The 20,253-nt window shown below is 41.1% G+C and overlaps 2 protein-coding genes across 2 annotated transcripts in view; one reads left to right on the forward strand and one right to left on the reverse strand.

Annotated features, from left to right (window-relative positions):
• Positions 1-1,225, reverse strand: part of HSPA14 (heat shock protein family A (Hsp70) member 14) — a 40,333-nt gene extending 39,108 nt beyond the window's left edge. Inside the window, exon 1 of the mRNA XM_059910360.1 lies at positions 1,047-1,225. Within this exon, the coding sequence (XP_059766343.1) occupies positions 1,047-1,103 (57 nt within the window). The 5' untranslated portion in view covers positions 1,104-1,225. The remainder of the gene's footprint in view (positions 1-1,046) is intronic.
• A 149-nt stretch (positions 1,226-1,374) lies between these two features.
• CDNF (cerebral dopamine neurotrophic factor) lies at positions 1,375-19,700 on the forward strand. Its single transcript, XM_059915283.1, has 4 exons — positions 1,375-1,706; positions 12,015-12,142; positions 13,212-13,353; positions 17,340-19,700. The coding sequence occupies exons 1-4, from the start codon at positions 1,592-1,594 to the stop codon at positions 17,516-17,518; spliced, it is 564 nt and encodes a 187-aa protein (XP_059771266.1). The 5' UTR covers positions 1,375-1,591; the 3' UTR covers positions 17,519-19,700.
• Positions 19,701-20,253: the final 553 nt, after the last annotated feature.

Below are 20,253 nucleotides of genomic sequence, written 5' to 3' on the forward strand. Positions count from 1 at the left end.
GCTCTGCATAGCGGGTAACAGAACAGACATAATAACAACCTATCTATGTACAGTAACAAGCCTTACTGCGTTAAACTTCCTACTCGTCTTCCTTTCCCTATAGATGCATCTTCCTTCCCTTTCTCTCCATATGATGGAGTAGCATTAATCCCTTTGGCTTTTCCTTACAAATCATTTGACATTTAAACGTGAGACTAGGATCAGGGCTGTCCCTCATTATTGTTCCTTCCACCTGCCCATTGATGACAGGAAGCCCCTAACTCCTAGTCAGGCTCTCTCATTTCCAGAAAGGACAACTGAGTAGAGCACACACCATCATCTGGCTTCACACGCTTCGCGGGATCAACACCTCCAGTTCCAGAACGCGGCCACGCCGCCCTTTCTTGGCCAACGTCCAGAAACCTCCGGGTACCACACGTTCAGGTCCCCCCTCGGGGCCTTCTGCGCCCGCCATGTCCCGGGTCCGCCCCCGCTCGGGGCCTTCTGCGCCCGCCATGTCCCGGGTCCGCCCCCGCTCGGGGCCTCCTGCGCCTGCGATGTCCCGGGTCCGCCCCCCTCGGGGCCTCTTGCGCCCTCAAAGTCCCGGGTCCGCCCCCGCTCGGGGGTTCCTGCGCCCGCGATGTCCCGGGTCCAACCCCCCTCGGGGCCTCCTGCGCCCGCGAGGTCCCGGGTCCGCCCCCCCTCGGGGCCACCTGCGCCCTCGACGTCCCGAGCCCGCCCCCCCTCGGGGCCTCCAGCGCCCGCGAGGTCCCGGGTCCGCCCCCCCTCGGGGCCTCCAGCGCCCGCGAGGTCCCGGCTCCGCACCCCCTCGGGGCCTCCTGCGCCCGCGAGGTCCCGGGTCCGCAGCGGCCTTTCTTGAGGAGCCGCGGGGGACGAAGCAGGGTCCGCCCAGCTCTCAGCCCCGAAACTTCCCCACAGAATCACCTCTCCGCGCGCGACGTCCCCAGGCCGGCGACACGCCGTTCACAGCCCCGCAGTAGACCAAAGGACTTGGCCTCGCACCCAGAGAACTTGGTACGCGCAGCCCAGGTCCCCGAGTCCCTCACCTTATAGACGGCCACACAGGCTGATGTGCATCCTAGGTGAACCCCGATGGCCGCCATGAGGCGGCAGAGACGGCGGCAGCAGTAACGAGCGGTCGCCCCCGCCGCAAGAGCGCCAGGCCGCGGAACAGCCCCATCAGGCACCGCGGAGACTTCACGTTCTCGCCCGCCCACTGCGTCCGGTCCCTCCGCCGCGGCCTCCCGCGTCCCTGCCAATCAGCGTGAAGGTCCCGCCTGTCCTCTCCAGCAGTCAGCGAATAGCTTTACTGCGTCTCTCCCCGCCCCGCTGGGACGGCACCGCGTGAGCGAGAGTGCGCACGCGCAGGTCGCGGAGGGAAAGGAAGAGGCTGCTTCGCTACGCCCGCTTCCATGCCCTTTTCTTGAGAGCCAATGGAAACTCACGGTTGAGTTGCATCATGTGTCCCAGCAACTCCAGGCAGATTTTTTTCCAAACCCGGCTCTGCGCTCCTGCGTCCTGGAGCAGCCCCGGGCGATAGCAGCGCGGCGGTTCATTTCGCAGGTGGCGAGGCGTTTGGAGCTGTCTCAGCATGTGGTGCGGGAGCCCAGCCGCAGTGGTGGCCTTTTGCGCCGGGCTTTGGGTCTCTAACCCGGGGCGGGCGCAGGGCCAGGAGGCCGGGGGGCGGCTGGGCGCCGACTGTGAAGGTGAGCGGTGTGAGACCTGCTTGCATGGCGGTGACACCGCGTCGCAGTGCAGCTGTTGTCGGCTTTGGCTTCTCCCGGGCCTGTCTATAAATAGCATTTCACTCAGGAAATACGGGCCCTGGCCGTGGTTTCCGATCGCCTTCGCCCAAGCCTAGGCAAAAAGTTCGAGCCGGGCCCAGTGACACGTTCAGGCCGCGTTCTTGGTCTTGCTCGATTAAACTGCCTCAAAGCTGGTGGGTTTGGATTTGGATTCGATTTTGTGCAAACGCACCTAGATGCAGACGACCCTGGCTCCAAAATGATTCTGCTGCCCTAACCGGCGAGACTTGCCTTTCCTTGCACAGAAGCCTTTCAAGTTCAAATTAGTTTATAATTCCCCAAAGAACAAAACATGACAAATTGTCTGTAATTGAGTTGAAATGGCTTAAATCAGAGCACATAACTAACATTTGTTAGAACTTTACAGGGAAAAGTTTCATTACAAAGGAGTACCTTAACTCCTTAGAAAGAGGAGGAATACAAAAAAACGATTCCTTTTCTGTTCACAGTATCTCAGCTGTGGACTTGCACTCAGAACAGGTGGGTCTACATCCCACCCAGCCTTCTGGCTCTGAGGCCACTGTACCCGGTTCTGGCAAAATCAACGTGATAATACCTACCGCAGAGGGCTGGTAACGAGGTCAAAGAAGATAATTAGCTGTGCTACCTCCTTCCTCCTCGACTACTGTAGCACTTACCTCCGAGTTTCATTCATTGAAATAATTAGCTTACATGTATATCCGCTTCACCCTTCCCTGAGCTTTCGAATCTATTCTTACATAACAGGAAATGGTAGGTTCACAATATACGTTTAATGAATGGGTGAGTATAGACGGTAATATAACTGAATAAAGACTTCACAATTGGAGTCCAGTTTTCTATCAGCCCTGCAATAATTAAACTTTTCTCCAGAAATTTAAAATACCTACATGATGTTATTGTCAAACTTCAGATATAGATATTTGTTCAGCCAAGTTATAATTTTCAGTTAAAGATCCCTTATAACTGGGTACTATACGTTTAAAGCAGAATTTGTGAGGCATAAACAGTTGACTGGCTTAATCATCACTAATTTAATTGCTGGAGCTTCTACTTAAAAACATTTCAGAAGAGCCAAGAGCATCTGGATTAATTGTGAAGCTTCTAACGTCTTTCTTGAATTTATTATAGCATATTGTGATTATTAACTTGCATGTCTGAGTAACCTGGGTGTATATTTCCTTTTGTTAACACTGTAGAATCACAACAAAGGAAATACTGGTTTTAGAACAAAAAGAAATAAGAGTCTAGATCTGGCTCTGTTTCTGCTTATGAGTCTTTGTCATTAGCCAATTAATTTTCCCTCAATGTATAAGATTAAGATTCTATACATACTGTAGGGCAAATTTCCATTCTTATCTTGACTACTCTGTGGCATGGGACACCAATGACTTCTTTTATCAGTAAAAAACTGATAGTCCATGAACCACCTGGGACCTATTAATGTATTTTATTAAGTTCACAAAGTATTTTGAAAAAAACATCTAAATTAATTGGCTATATTTTAAACTTGGGAGATGTCATTTTAAAAAGTTCAGATTTCTGGCTTATCTTGAAAACCAGGTGACCAGTCAAGACTAGCCCATATGTCCATATAGTGGGAACTGATGGTGGCTGCTCTTTTTAGAAAGGACATGTGTTCTTTAGGTTTTTGTTTTTGTTTTTCCTAGACTTGGATTGCTTTACCCATTCATTTTACTTGCCTGGGCCCTGTGAATATTCAAGTTTCTGACTGCTTTAGTTCATGTGAAGCTTACTGAAAAAAAAAAAAATGTAAACGTTTCTGAATTTATTTAAAAGGATTGTATTATGGGGCTATTAAATTTTTTTTTTTACTTTGAAATAATTATACATTCATTTATGGGACTAATTTTAATAAACAAAACCCTATGACATAAATAAAAAGACTATGGTTATCTGGTTATAGCAATAAATGCATGCCAGGATCCTTAAATTACTAATTTGTTAGGTGATTTATAGTGAGATTAATCTCACAAGCCTCTTAAATAGCCTCATCCACCAGAGGGCAGACAGCAGAAGCAAGAAGAACTACAATCCTACAGCCTGTGGAATGAAAACCACATTCACAGAAAGATAGACGAAATGAAAAGGCAGAGGGCTATGTACCAGATGAAGGAACAAGATAAAACCCCAGAAAAACAGCTAAATGAAGTGGAGATAGGCAACCTTCCATAAAAAGAATTCAAAATAATGATAGTTTAGATGATCTAGGACCTCAGAAAACGAATGGAGGCAAAGATCGAGAAGATGCAAGAAATGTTTAACAAAGACCTAGAAGAATTAAAGAACAAACAAACAGAGATGAACAATACAATAATTGAAATGAAAAATACACGAGAAGCAATCAATAGCAGAATAACTGAGGCAGAAGAACAGATAAGTGACCTGGAAGACAGAATGGTGGAATTCACTGCTGCTGAACAGAATAAAGAAAAAAGAATGAAAAGAAATGAAGAGACCTCTGGGACAACATTAAACAACATTCACGTTATAGGAGTCCCAGAAGGAGAAGAGAGAGAGAAAGGACCTGAGAAAATATTTGAAGAGATTATAGTGAGATTAGTCTCTTCATGTAAGCCCAAGGAATAAATTTCCATTCTTACTGTGACTTCTCTGTGGCATGCGACACCACTGATTTCTTTCTTTTTCAGAAAATTTCTTCTCTTGATGGCTATGATACTACTTTTCCCTGCCTTTGCTTCCCATCTCTGTGCCCACTTGTTCATAGTATCTTTGTAGGCTTCTAATTCTTTAGCCATGGCTTCAATATTAGAATATCTATAGTCTGATTAATCCCAGATGTTTATATCCACCCCATCTCCTTTTCAGAGTCTCAGACCTTGCATCCCATTGATGACTGAACATACCTACTTAGATACCTTATACCTCAAACTCAACAGAGTCACAAACCAAAGTCATCGTCTCCTTCCCTTCTCAGTCCCCCAAACCTGTTATACTTATGGCATCAGTACATAACTCGCCCACTAGACTAGACTTCTGTCTCTCCCTGATGCCCTAAACCCATCAAACACTGGGTCCATTGATTCTACCTTCTGGCTGACTCTGCTCCTTTCTCCTTCCCCGACTCCAGTGCCTCATTACAGACCTTCACCATTTTCAACTGCCTTACTGTCACAACAGCATGCTTCCCATGGCAGGGTGATCATGTAATTCCCTCACTAAATATCTTTCAGTGGTCTCCCAATTTCCTCCAGGGAGGTGCCTCTCCTTTGTTCTCTCACAGTATCTAGTACATGTCTCATAGTGTTGAGAAATCGTTTTGGTCTCCTCCATGTGTGCATTCCTTGACAGTCAAGACCGTTTCTCTCACCACATCATCTCCAGTGGCTACCATGGTGCGAGGCATAAGGTAGGCACTCAATTCTGTTGAATACATGTATGCACATATGCTGCAATAAAATATTATACAGCTTTTAGTGAGTCAAAAGTGTATCTCTCAAAGTACAAGTTAGAATTCCCAACACCCACCATCTAGGTAATGCATTGACAGAGCAACAGTTAAGGTGTAGAAATCATCTGAAGGTGTATTGTGGGAGTAGAGAAAGAGCTTTGAGGCATCGGGACACAGGGTTTCTTTTTCAGGGAGAGGAGAATTACACGTCACCAGGAGGCTTTAACGATGGCTTATGCATGGATCATTACAGCAGGTGTCTCCCTTGCATACTTGGTCTTTTGCTAATTAAACTTAGCAAAATACATGTTGGCAAATGTCTTGTTTTCCTCATTCTATCAGTAGCATTTCACACAGCTGATCAGTCAGTCCCTTTTTAACACTTTCTTTGCTTGTCTTCTGGGACACACTCACTCTTTGTTCTCATCCTCCCTTACTGGCTGCTCCTTTCAGTCTTTTTCTGGTTCTTTCCATCTTTCCAATTTCTAAACAATGGAGTTTCACAAGACTGAGACCTGGGATCTCTCCCTTTTGTGTGGTCTCATCCCACAAAGATCATTTTAATGTTGATGAATTACAAATTTAGCATTTGTCCTAGAACTCACCCCTGAACTCCAGATTTATATACTCAGCAGCTCCTTACTGTTTGCGGTGTCAGACATTATATTAGGGGTCTCCAGAGGAACAGACCAATAGGATACATACATACATACATACACACACACATACATACATACATCCAGATAGATTTATTATAAGGAATTGGCTCTCCTGATTATGGAGGCTGAAATGTCTAAAATTTGCAGTGTGGGCCAACAGGCTGGGGGCCCAGGAGAGCCAATGGTGCAGAAGGCTGTCTGCTGGAGAATTCCCTCATGCTTTTTTGTTCTATTCATGCCAATCTTTTTTGTTCTATTCAGGCCTTCAACTGATTGGATGAGGCTTATCCACATTATGGAGGGCAATCTGTTTTACCCAGAGTTCACTGATTTAAATGTTAATCTCATTCAAAAACACCCTCCAAGTGGACACATAAAATTAATCGTCACAGTTGTCTAGAAGTATCTCAAAGTTCATATGTCAAGACTGAATTCCTGCTGGTGTCCACAAACTTGCTTCTCCTGCAGTCTTACCAGTTCAGCAAATGGCAACTCCACTCTTGCATTTTCTCAGGCCCAAATCCTTGGAGTCATTCTTGACTTCTGTCTCCACCCACCGCCCCCCCACCCCCCGCCATGCCACATCCAATCCATTAGTAAATTCTTTTGGCTCTGCCTTCAAAATACATCCAGAATCCAACCATTCTCATCACCTCCAATGCTCCCACCCTGGTCCAAGATATGCAGCTATTTTAAGAACCTCCAAATGGTTATGCCTGCTTTCATTCTGGCTCTCCTGCAGTCTATTCTCCAAAGAACCTCCAGAGGCATAATTTAAAAGTAATGTCAGATCACTGCACCCTTCTACTCAAAACCTTTAACGGCATGCCTTCTCAGAGTAGGACCCAGAGCCCTTACCATGGCCTCAAAGCCCTAGATGACCTGCAGATGAGCTGCTGCTCATTTGACCTCATTTTCTACCATCTTCCCTCTTGGTCACTCTACTTCCCCCATGCTGGCTCCCTTATGGTTCTTGGACCTGCCAAGGACATGCCTATGCTGTTCTTCCCTCTGCCTGGAGAGTTCTTCCCAAGCACTCCACTTAAGCTGTTCTCCCACTTCCTTAAGGTTTATGCTCAAATACAACTTTATCTGAGAGACCTTCCCTGACCACCCCGTTTAGAATAATACTGTTACCTTATACTATTACTCTATCCTCCTTACCAAATTTATGTTTCTTCACAGCCACAAGATACTTTTATTTATTCACCAGAATGTAATCCCTGAGAGTAAGAGCTTTGTTTTTCCAACAACCTATAGAATACTGTCCGGCACTTACTAATTGCTCAATAAATATTTGTTAAAACCACAACATGGCTATATTATATTTAGTGTTCTGTTCCTATTAAATAGCATTAGGAATGAATATGACTTCATGTTCTAAAAATAGACATTTCTGGTCGTCTAGCTGAAAACAACTGAAAACACTGGATAAAATAAAAATGTGAAAATGTTAAGTGTAAGTTAGTAAGGCATACCCAGAGGCCAAAAACAATGTGAAAGTGGAAACCAAAAGAGGTAAAGGGACCCCTGAAGCTGGGATTTTTCTTGAGGGTATTTGCCACCCAGGCAATTTAAACTTAGATTTTCATGGCTGTAAAATAAAGAGAATGAATAAAATAAAGAGAATAATGACATAGCCCAGAACCTTCCCAAGTTAGGTGTGTAATACTGGATCCTCCCCCAATTAGTTTGGAACCCCAGAGAGCTAGACTTTCATTATAAAAGGTTACCTGGAAATAACCACAATTCTACCACCATTCTTTAGAGACTAAAAGATATTGTAGTACTTGAACTTTTTACTGAATAAAAGGTAAAACAAAAATGTCTCCTGATCACTCATACTCACAAGCTACCACACATATGCACTGAAGCCCAAATTGACACAGCCAACCTGGGTGATCCAAAACATCTCAAACTGAGAATTTAGTTTAAAGGGATTTCAAGTAGGCATCAGCAAATGTTAATCTCACATAGGAATCCACCTTCAATCCAGTCCCACAAAATTCTAATAATTCCCACAAAGTTCTAAGAAAGCTCACATTAAGAAAAATCACAAACCCATGGGAAGAAGAGCACCATAAGTGACAGCCAGTTGAGACAAGAGACAGAAGAAGCATACCTGGACAGGCTTTAGGTTTTAGAATTATCTGGCACTGAATATAAAATATGTTTATTATATTTAAAGAAATAAAGGAAGGGGTTGAAAATATGAATAAAGGGCAGGAGGCTATTAAAAATGTCCAAACATATTTGGAAAAGAACCAAATAAACATGTACAAATAGAAATTAGTGAGATTAACCACAGACTAGACACAGCTGAGAAAAGAATTAGTGAGTTAGAAGATTGAAGAAATTGCCAAGAAGGAATCACTGAGCAATTAAGAGAATAAAAATATGAAACAGAGATAAAGGTACAATGCGGATCAAGAGAAAAATTCCCACATATGTTAATTGGACTTCCAGAAGGAGAAGAGAGAGTGTACGGGTGGAGCAAAAGAGATGATAGCTCATTTTTCCAAACGGATGAAAGTCATCAATCCACAGATTTGGAAGTCCAGTATATTCCAAACAGTATAAATAAAAATAATTCCACATCTAACCATATCAGAAGGAAATTGCAAAACACAAAAGGAGAAAAGAGAAAATCTTAAACACAGAGAAAGAAGACTGATGAACTTAAAGAGAATGGCAATTAGACTGTCGGGTGAGTCAACATTGAAAGGCCCAAAGCCACAGCTAGTAAATATTAAATAGTAAAGCCAGGATTTGGACCCAGAGAGTCTGGCTTCAGAGCCGAAGCACTGAATCCCTACCTATACTGCTTTCTGAGTGTGGAGTTGGGAACTAATTTATTTAAGGCAATATTAAAAATAAAATTGGAACAATGAAGTAATATACAGATTATTCAAGAGCTTCTGGTTATTCTTAAGTCTTAACTCATTATAACATGTATTTTATTCCTAGGTAGCAATTCTCCCCTAGTACTGGTACCAGCAAGACTAATCTGGTGTCTTTTTTTCCCTCCAAAATCAAGCTGGAGCAGATAATGTAGGACTGACTTCAGTTCTAGAAGGTGTGGATGGAACTGCTGAAAATAATGTTCCTAGCCCACTGATAATTTAATAATTCCACTAACTTGATTTTAAACTTTATTATTATCTTTTCCAAAAAGTTGTAGCTCTTTTCCTGCAGGTGGCGTTATTATATTTTTCAAGTACTAAGTTAAGTAGTAAATACTCAAGTTAAAAGACAAAGATTGTGAGGCTACATAAAAACATCCAACCAAATGCTTTTTACAAGAGATGGGTTTGGGCAAAAGAGTTAAATCTTTCTCTTCCACAGGAAAAAACTATAATAAATATCTAAGACTAAAAATAAAATTAGGAATTAGCCACACAAACATGTTATTTAAAATTTGTAAATACCAAAGGAATCAGCTAAAAGAGTTGAAAATGAAAGCTTTGAGTTTGGGGGAAATGGGGAAGGGGAGACAAGGGACACTATTTTTCAAACTGAACCTTTTATAACTCACTGGCTTTAAACTTGGTGTTGGGGGGAGGGACAGAGAGGGAGAGAGAAGAGACCTGGAAACCACAAGTATAAAAATTATTTTAGAGTGTTTTTCTTAAACAGGAGTGGAGAAGTGGGATGTGATGTTGAGAGAGGTTTTGTTGCTTTTAAGATATGAGAATTAACAGCATGTTAATGGGAACAAGACGGGAGAGAGAGGGCAGAGGTGCAGGAGCAGGGAGTTGATAGGATCTACTTTAGCAGGTGGAAGGGTTGTCACAGTTCATTCATGGAATTAAGGTAGACTGTGCTGGTACACGTGTTGTAGATGTGGTGGCAGGAGCAAGGGAGAGTTCTTTCCTGTTGCTTTTTTTTTCCCTCAGAGAAATAGGAAGCACCATCATCACTGAGGATGGGGTGGAGGTGTGACACAAGGTTTGAGAGAGCAGCTGCGCAATTGTCCTTTTGGGAGTGGGACAGAGTGAGAATGAGGTCAATGTAGTAGGATTGTTGGGAGCACTGATGGCTCACTGAAATGAGCGGTCATGAATTTACAGTGAGACCAGTGAGTACGGCTGTGCTATTTCCTCCAGCCACGTTCAGTGAGTATAGGTGCAAAGTTTTAACCAGGGTTAGGATTTTGCTGGGTGAGTCCAACAAGGGAGAGAGATGCAAGGGAGTTCAGTCTGTGTGCCAAGGAGTTAATTATAATGTTGAACCATGGAATCTAAGCTGGGTGAGGAAGCAGGGTGAAATGGCGGCGGCATCAATGAATAGTATGACCTGGCGGGGTCAGGGAATTGTTCACCTTGGGGTGTTAGAGGATGTGAGCTGGAAAGATGGGAGATGATGACCAGACAATGGGATGTTTCCACTGAGATTATAGAGGTTATAGTCATTGGTAATGACTGGACCTGAGGGTATGACCATGATGATTTTTCATGTATTTTGGATATTAATCCTTCGTCAGTTATATAAGTTGTAAATATCTTCCTCCAGTTTGTGGCTTGTCTTATCATTTGCTTACGATTTCTTTTGCATTAAAAAACTGGTTAATTTTGATGTAATCAAATGTATGATCCGTGTTTTGGTCTCTTCTTTAAGAAATCCTTCTCTATCCTGATGCCATAAAGATGTTTTCCTAAGGTTTCTTCTAAAACTTTTGTAGTGTTGCTCTTCCCATATGTCTTTATTCACCTGGGATTCACGTCTGTGTGTAGCTTTGGATAGGCGTCTAAGTTTAACTTTTTCCATGGCAGGTGGTCCTAGTACCATTTATTGACTAGTCCATTTTCCCCCCACTGATTTTTAGCATCACTTCTGTACTATACCAAGCTCCTCTAGATTTGTGGATTTGTTTCTAGACTCACTAGTTTGTTCCATTGGTCTATTTCTGTGCCAGTCCCACAGTGTTTCAAATGCTATAGCTTTGAATTAGGTCTTGATATCCGATAAGGCCAACTCCCCAAACTCCTTCTTCTTCAAGTATTTCTTGGCTTTCATTTGCTCTTGTTTTTTCATATGTATTTTTGGATCAGTTTATCAAATCTATAAAAAATCCTATTGAGATTTTCATTAGAAGAGCATTGAGTTTATTGATCTACTTAAAAATAATTATCATCCATAATATTGAATCTTCCCATCCATGAACATGGCTTATCTTCCCATTTCTTAGGTCTACTTTTAGGTCTTTTGATAAAGTTTTGTAATTTTTTTCCTTCAAAGTCTTGCTATACTATTAAATTTATTCCTGGTTACCCTAGAATTCGCCACTCTTCTTTAGGCTATTTCCCTAAAATTCTTTCTAATATGAGGGCTGCTGTTTTCCAGCATATGCTCTGGCCTCCATGTCCTTCTCTGATTGCTTGGACACTTCCCCTTTGGGACAACAACGTGGGAAAGCAGCCTCCTTCTATTTCAGAGTACCCTAGTGGATAAGCATGTGGGCCCAGAGGGAGACCATCTGGGGTCAAACTCCCTCTCTACCACTTACTGGGCAAGCTCACTGTCCTCTCTCTGACTCAGGTTCTTCATGTGTAAAATGAGGATAGTAATGTACATCAGAGTTTTGTTCTGAGACTTGAATAAGTTCATCCACATAAAGTACTCAGAACAGTGCTAACAAATGGTAACTATGGTTGTTCTTATTGCCTGTGCCTCTTCTGAGTGTCATCTCTTCACTGACTCTGGACCCTGTGATTGAATATGATTGTTCAGACTGGGGTTCAAACTGGAACATGCAGGCAGATGCAGACTACCAAGGGGCTTCATTCAAGACACATGTTCTGTTTTTTCTCTATGCTTTTAACAAAGCTGTCCCAAGCATCATATCCCAGACGAGGCAATATTTTCTTTTAGGGTTAGTGACATTTTGTGGGAAAGTTCTCATATTAAGTGGAACTTGGTTCCATAGATTGATGGATTGATTCAATAAGCTCATGTTATTCAAGGCCCAATACTAAGCTAAAAGCTACAGGCCTGAAACCATTCTTACTTAAAATATGAATTTAATTTGTCACAATGCGTTGAATCATACTTACTTTTTTATTTGGTGGGAGAAACATATACATAGGTGTGGTAGTGGTGATATTGTACACAAATACATAATTTATTTGTTCCTTCTAGTGTGTCAAGAATTCTTGAACCGATTCTACAACTCCTTGATAGCCAGAGGAGTCAACTTTTCTCTGGACACCATAGAAAAAGAATTGATCAGCTTTTGCTTGGATGTCAAAGGAAAAGAAAACCGCCTGGTATGGTAAATCTTCACCTTTCATTTTCTCCCTGTGCTCGGAGAAAACTGCTAATCGTTTCATTTCTCATCTTGAATTTAATGTTCTCCTTCTTCGATGCTTGCCTCAAGCCTGCTCACTGCAGAAAGCGAGCAGAAATTGATCTTTCAGGGAAATGGAGTCAATGTATTTTCATCTAGAGTATGTCTCATTTCATTTGGCTTTTTGAAAAAACCATAGGCAACCAATTCCACAATTTCTTAAAGGAAATTATACAATTGAATTCCTAATGAGAATTTACTGTCCTGAGTTAAGAGTGGGTATACTTTCCACTTCTTATCAAGACAATTAGTGAAATCTATCAAAATATTTTTACATCATTATTTATGCATAATTAATGAAGTACTTTTATTATCTTGTAATGGTGTTTCCTGGGTATACACAAATGACCTGTTTCAATATACTGTTTTTACAGCACTAAAGACAATCTTGGGCCAATTCATTTTGCCTAAAATTGTCATGTTGAATTTGTCAGTTAAATTTTCCTCGTTGACTGTTCACCACTGACACACTGTAAAAGTCTCAGCATTTGTCTGCACCATTAAGTTTTATATTTTTAAATGTCAAATGCTTGTCAGGGAGCTTGAAAGGCAGTAGAACATGATGGAACAGGGCATGGACTCCAGAGCCAAAAGGCTAGATTTTTACATTAATTCGGTCTTTTCTTCTTGCTAGTTGGGTGACCGCCAGTTGGCTTGGGTGTCAAATACTAGTACTTACGTCACAGGATTGTTATGAGAATTAAATACATCAATACCTTTAAAGCCCTGAGAGCAATGTGTCAGCACAGATAAAACATTTAGCAAGTGTTAGCTCTTATCAGTAGTCTTTAAGCATCATGTGAATTGCAGAGCACTTCTAATTAGGCTGATCATGGGAACGGAGTCATTTGTTTTCTGGTGTCTTAGCAGGGGTTAAATTTAAAAGCTGGGCCACAAAAACTAGGTTAACCTCTTCCTCACTTCTTGAAACTATACTGCTTGCTTTTTTTCAGTGTCTGGGTCCCTAAAGTCTCTTCATTCCCCTTCAGTGCTACTATCTAGGAGCAACAAAAGATGCGGCCACAAAGATCCTAAGTGAGGTCACTCGCCCAATGAGTGTGCACATGCCTGCAGTGAAGATTTGCGAGAAGCTGAAGAAGATGGACAGTCAGATCTGTGAGCTGAAATACGGTATAACGGAGTCAAATGTTTTTTTCCCCAAATGTCCAGCATATTGCCAATTCTCTAAACATAGGGCCAGTTTCTAAAAAGTCAGTGTTAGAAAGAAAGAAGTTCTACACTTGCTAATAGGGTGCTGGACTGCTCCGTGGTGCCTAGTGCCATCTGAACTTCTTTGGGGGAAGAGAAATGAATTCTGGCACAGTCCGCATTAGGTAAAACTGCCCACCCAAATGGCAAAGTTTAACCTCTTAAATCACTAAGGCGTTGTCAACTACATATGTCAAGGAAGAGTTCAAAATTTCAAGGGAGCAGCTACTCGTGGTGAATTAGCTCTTGGTAACCTATTAAGACAAAAGTTGCATCTATTCAAAGGTGATGTAAGGACTCTGAAGTTTTAAATGGGACTCTAAAGTTCTTCCTAGAGCTATCATTCTGCCAGCTTTAACTTTTAGGAAATAGGTCATTCACATCAAAGCAGGTTTTACCTGATGAAATAGCCTTATCAAGGGTGCCTAAAATAAACAGCCAGAAAAGGAAGATGTCCTATTTAAAACATTATCCTTGGCCTTATAAATTTTACATACATAGATCTATTCTTATACAGAGGATTTGTATCTGGGCCAGTCTTTTGGGTAGATTGATTAGGTATCATAGCAGGCTGGAGGGGGACTTCCCTGGTGGTCCAGTGGTTAAGACTCTGTGCTCCCAATGCAGGGGGCCAGGGTTCAATCCCTGGACAGGGAACTAGATCCCGCATGCCACAACTAAAGATCCCGCATGCTGCAAGGAAGATCCCGAGTGCCGCAACTAAGACCCGGCGCAGCCAAATAAATAAATAAATAAATAAATAAATAAAAGGCTGGGGGATTCCCCACTTAACCTATCCTAACACCTGTAATTCCACCAGTAGAAATCCATTTCTTTTGCTTATGTCATTGTTTTATGTTACATACCTGGCATAGTCTTTGTAAACTACCTAAGTAATTAGCACCCAACTCTGAATTATTTTAGTCTTATTTTCCAGCATAGCTGTGTAATAAGCCTATGCACTATAGCTACACAGATGGCTTTAAATAGGTTTAAGGTCAGAAGATACCAAAGACAAGCTATTTCTCAAATGGCCAAGGCCAGGCCCTAACTTCCAGGGTGGTGATGCGGCAGATGTTTCTTTTTATTGGCTTCCAAGTAACGAAGTAGAGGCAGGAATCGCTGAGTCCATATAAACGATAGCCCCCAAAGGGACAAAACTGTGCTGATTCTTCCATTCAACAAATTTCTTTTGAATAGCTTTTACTATGAGCAAGGGATCTTACTGGGCTCCTTGAATAATAGAAAAATTAATCAGATATTATTCAGAAGAAGAGAGTACTTATTAATGTTTTGGCAATGCTGGCCACTAGAGGCCCTTAGGGAGCCATGGACTAGATTTACTGTTGGTATTGACTTTTTCCCTGTAGTTTTAGGGAGTCATAGAGGATTTTCCCCTTTTAAAGTTAATGCCAAATGCCAAGTTCTCTAGAATAACCTGAAGAAACTACCAACACTTGCAAGAAAGTTTTTTTCCTTCAACGATTTATCTTGAATAGACCACTAGTTCTAAATTCTTCCCAGCTTATGTTTGGCAGGAAAGTTGAGACTGAACAGGGGCCTTTGAGCTGTGGAGTATTAATAATTTGGGCTATGAAAGTTTCTACGCCTAAAGGTATTTTGTCATGTCAGGCAGGAAATTAACAGACAAGGTAAGTGTAGACTTGGATTATGTTTTCAATTAGGAAGGTGTTATTTGGTTTTTGACCTGGAAGAATGTTTTTTATTTTTATTTATTTATTTATTTTTATAAATTTATTTTATTTATTTTATTTTTGGCTGCGTTGGGTCTTCATTGCTGCACGTGGGCTTTCTCTAGTTGCGGTGAGCGGGGCTACTCTTCGTTGCGGTATGCGGACTTCTCGTTGCAGTGGCTTCTCTTGTTGCAGAGCACGGGGTCTAGGTGCGTGGGCTTCAGTAGTTATGGCACGTGGGCTCAGTAGTTGTGGCTCGCAGGCTCCAGAGCACAGGCTAAGTAGTTGTGGTGCGTGGGCTTAGTTGCTCCGCGGCATGTGGGATCTTCCTGGACCAGGGCTCAAACCTGTGTCCCCTGCATTGGCAGGTGGATTCTTAACCACTGCGCCACCAGGGAAGCCCTTTGCTCTGGTTTTTAAAAGAATGGGAATCACTATTTAAAAATGTAAGGATTCTCTGGAGCAGAGTGTAGCTGACCCTCCAAATAAAAAAGCCTTTAAAATCCAACTTTTATTTATTTATTTCCAGCTTTACTGAGGTGTAATTGACATATAACAGTGTGTAAGTTTAAGGTGTACGATACGTTGATTTGATATACCTCTATATTGCAATATGATTACCATGTTAGCTAACAGCTCCATCATATCACATAATTACCATTTCTTTTTTTGTGATGAGAATATTTAAGATCTACTCCTTAGCAGCTTTCAAATATGTAATACAGTATTCTTAACTATAATCACCATTTTGCTGTTCTTTCTCAGGATTGCTTTGGCAATTCAGGGTCCTTTGTCATTCCATACAAATTTTAGGATTTTTTTTCTATCTCTGTAAGAAGTGCCACTGGCATTCTGGTAGGGATTGCATTGGTTCTGTAGATTGCTTTGGATGGTATGGACATTTTAACAATATGAATTCTTCCAAACCATAAACACAGGGTCTCTTTCCATTTGTTTGTGTCTTCTTCAATTTCTTTCATCAAAGTCTTGTAGTTTTCTGTGTATAGATCTTTTACCTCCTGATTAAATTTATTCCTAAGTCTAAAATCCAACTTTTAACTTAGGGTACACTGACTGGAAGTTTTTGATAAATCACTTGACAACTATGTTAGGTTATTGAAAGGCTTTGAAATGCCATGTTCTACTATGTAGGGAAAAAAAGGAATGCTTCAAGAGGTCAAGCTGAAAAAGTCCTAGGCTGCCACTAATTGTTAAATAAGTCAACTTAAACGCTGTATCTGTGTTCAAGCACACCCCTGGTGGTGAGGAAGGGGGAAGGAGACTTTCCTTCGTAAGAGAAAAATTGCCCCTTTCTCACGGGGAAATCAGAATCACGAGTATATTATAGATGAGCTTAATTATTTTTCTATTTTGGGGCTTGGCAATAGAGAAGTAGCTGAGTTCTTGACATCCTTTGCAGATAATCTGTAAACAGGGAAACAATAGTCTCACTAGAGGAGTTAGATGTTGGTGACAGGTATTATTGGCAAGAATGCTAGGAGCCAGATTGGCTGGTACCGAGGCACCAGCGTTAGAGAGGTGGCTATGCCCCAAAGGTCTGTAAATAAACCCTGTGATGATTTGGTAATCCCAGTAGGGGTGGAGGGATCAGGTGAGTTTAAGCAGAGATCCAAAACAATTAAGGATCAGTGATAATGCTCCTAATTTTATTCACGTGTTTGGGTTTCTTTACATTTGTATTTAAAAACTAATTTGTATTAGTGCTTTGTAATACGTGTGCTCATCTGCTTTACCACAGACATATCTCATATAAAAGTGAATCGTAACTTTCTAGCTAATAACAATCTATGGCTTTCAGTTGGCCACACACACAGGGCCATCCCAAGGTACCGCCTTTTATTGATTCCGTTCTTCTTACCTTGGGAGCAGCAATTAGGATGCGGTGCTATTTGTTTTATGAACGTTGGTCTTGAGAAGCCATGGAGTGGTAGCAAAGACTGCAAAGCTACACAGGCCCTGTTTTGAAGCGAGTATAATTCCATGGAAAGAAAGTCCAACAGATCATGAGTTATCCCAATAGCTTTGCATAGGATACATTTTTCTTAGGTATGTCCTGTTTTCCATAGACACTGGAACTGTTCCCCACTGTAAATCACAGGGTAGTCAGCACCAAGATAAGTAACACTATTTGCCTAAGTGTTTCATAGTCGGTTTTGTTTTTTAAAAATTGTGCTCTTCCTTTTTGTCATGAAGAAAAAAAATTGGATTTGGCATCAGTGGACCTGTCCAAGATGAGAGTAGCAGAGCTGAAACAGATACTGTACAGCTGGGGAGAAGAATGCAGGGCCTGTGCAGAAAAAACCGACTATGTGAATCTCATCAAAGAGCTGGCACCCAAGTACACAGCGACGTACCCCAAAACAGAACTCTGACCCCCGGAAGCTGGTGCACCACTGATCGTAATTAGAGACAAAATGCCTCCCTAGGATATGGACGCGTTTGTTGAGAGGAACCAGGAATCGCAATGAGTGTGGTCTCAGACTTGTTTTGATATTACACCTCAGAATTGGTTACCTGGGTTTATAAGTAGAACTGCTAGTATTAGTGGTTTCTTAAATCTGCAGTGTACCAAAACCTACAAGTGCCTTACTCATGATTTTCTTGTATGTGAATTGTCATTGCCTATCTCCTAAAATGGGGAAAAGTGAACCACTGAACAATGGGTGTAGTAAATTGATTCTAAGCAGGAAGAGTGCTCAGAGGCTCCTATCTGTGCACTAATTTTTAATGAAATATGTTGGATTAGAGAAAGACAAATATCATATGATATCACTTATATGTGGAATCTAAAAAAAGGGTACAAATGAACTTATCTACAAAACAGAAATAGAGTCACAGACATAGAAAACAAACTTATGGTTACCAGGGGGTAAGTTGGGGGAGGGATAAATTGGGAGATTGGGATTGACATAAACACACTACTATGTATAAAATAGATAACTAATAAGGACCTACTGTATCACACAGGGAGCTCTACTCAATACTCTGTAATGACCTATATGGGAAAAGAATCTAAAAAAAAGAGTGGATACATGTATATGTATAACAGATTCATTTGCTGTACACCTGAAAGTAACACAACATTGTAAATCAACTGTACTCCAATAAAAAAAAATGTTGGATTATGACAAAAGAAATGACGTTTAGCTTATCTAACTCCCAGCTTCAACCCAAATGATAACCTGGCATAATCAAAAGTCTTTTAAAAAGTAAACTTTGTGTTTTTAACTGTAAATCACTCTACCTTCTAGCTCTCTTTGTTATCAGAAATAGGAGGGCAGGAAGCACTACTTGAAATCAGTGTTTCCCAGGGGGAAGAAAACCTTTTTAAAACCTATTTAAACCTACTTAGAATAGATAAAGAATCCACACGAGTACAGCCAACGTTTTAGCGAATTGTATCCACACTCACACTGTTAACTGAACCAAGCTCAAAGCCATTTGCCCTTCTTCCTATCACACATTAGACAAGCTTTTGATAGAGGATTAAAGAATATTAAGAGCACCTGCGGACAACATGGAGCTTTATGATTCTTAATGCTATTTTATCAGCTTTAACTTGTAAAATCATTTTTGGTTCCATTTTCTGGCCACACAAGAATAAGAACCCCACTGTAGACATGACTGCCTCTCTGTGGCAGGTGGAGGTGGGGAATGACTGCAGGGCCGCTGGAGGGAACGTTCTGGGGTGACGGGAATGTCCTGAATCTTGACTGGGGTGATGGTTACATGGGTGAATATGACTGTCCGGTTCATCCAGCAGTACAATTAAGATATGGGCATTTTATTGTATGTAAATTATACCTAAAATACTACTGTAGAAAAATTATTTGAAAATTAAGTAAAATCAATTGATTCAAAACATCTTGTTTCTTTAAGAACTGCATTTGCTTAGAGTTACCATATGATCCAGCAATCCCACTCCTGGGTATATCTCCCTCCTGGGCACATACCCAGACAAAACTATAATTTGAAAAGATACATGCATCCCTATGTTCATAGCAGCACTATTTACAATAGCCAAGACGTGGAAACAACCTAAATGTCCATTGACAGATGAATGAATAAAAAAGATGTGGTATATATACATACACACACACACACACACACACACACACACACACACACACACAATGGAATACTATTCAGCCATAAAAAAGGATATTTTTGCCATTAGCAACCACATGGATGGACCTAGAGGGTGTTATGCTCAGTGAAGTAAGTCAGACAGAGAAAGACAAATACTGTATGCTGTCACTTATATGTGGAATCTAAGAAATAAAACAAACTAGTGAATATAACAAAAAAGAAACAGACTCACAGATACAAAGAACAAACTAGTGGTTATCATTATCAGCCATAAAAAGAATGAAATAATGCCATTTGCAGCAACATGAATGGACCTAGAAATTATCATACTAAGCAAAATAAGTCAAAAAGAGAAAGAGAAATACCAGATGATATCACTTACATGTGGAATCTAAAATATGGCACAAATGAATGTATCTATGAAACAGAAACAGACTCACAGACATAGAGAACAGACTTGTGGTTGTCAAGGGGGTGGGGGGTGGGGGAGGGATGGATGGGGAGTTTGGGATTAGCAGATGCAACCTATTATATATAAAATGGATAAACAACAAGGTCCTACTGTAGAGCACAGGGAACTATATTCAATATCCTGTGATAAACCATAATGGAAAAGAATATGAAAAAAAATAAGTATAACTGAGTCACTTTGTTGTACAGAAGAAATTAACACGTAATTGTAAATCAACTATACTTCAATAAAATTTAAAAAATTGCATTTACTTACTAGGAGTTCTTTTGGGGAGTGGAGGAGAAAATTTCCAGACTGAAAGTATACAATGAAAGTAAAATTTTCACTTTTAAATGCCTCATAGGTAAAAGCATTTCCAACTGGGCAGTTGGGATACAACTGAACTTGTCAGAGAACTAGTGGTTAGTAACTTAAAAATGAGAATAGAAAAGCTTTGGTGTAATAAATAGCCAAAAGGGTTATTGTTTCTGGATTTTGGCAGCTTGGTCATTTTGTGTAAAGCACCCTACTTTATTATGAATTATATTTTTAAAAAGTCCAAATTTA

The sequence above is a fragment of the Balaenoptera ricei genome, chromosome 2 (assembly GCF_028023285.1).
Source record: "Balaenoptera ricei isolate mBalRic1 chromosome 2, mBalRic1.hap2, whole genome shotgun sequence".
NCBI lineage: Eukaryota > Metazoa > Chordata > Mammalia > Artiodactyla > Balaenopteridae > Balaenoptera > Balaenoptera ricei.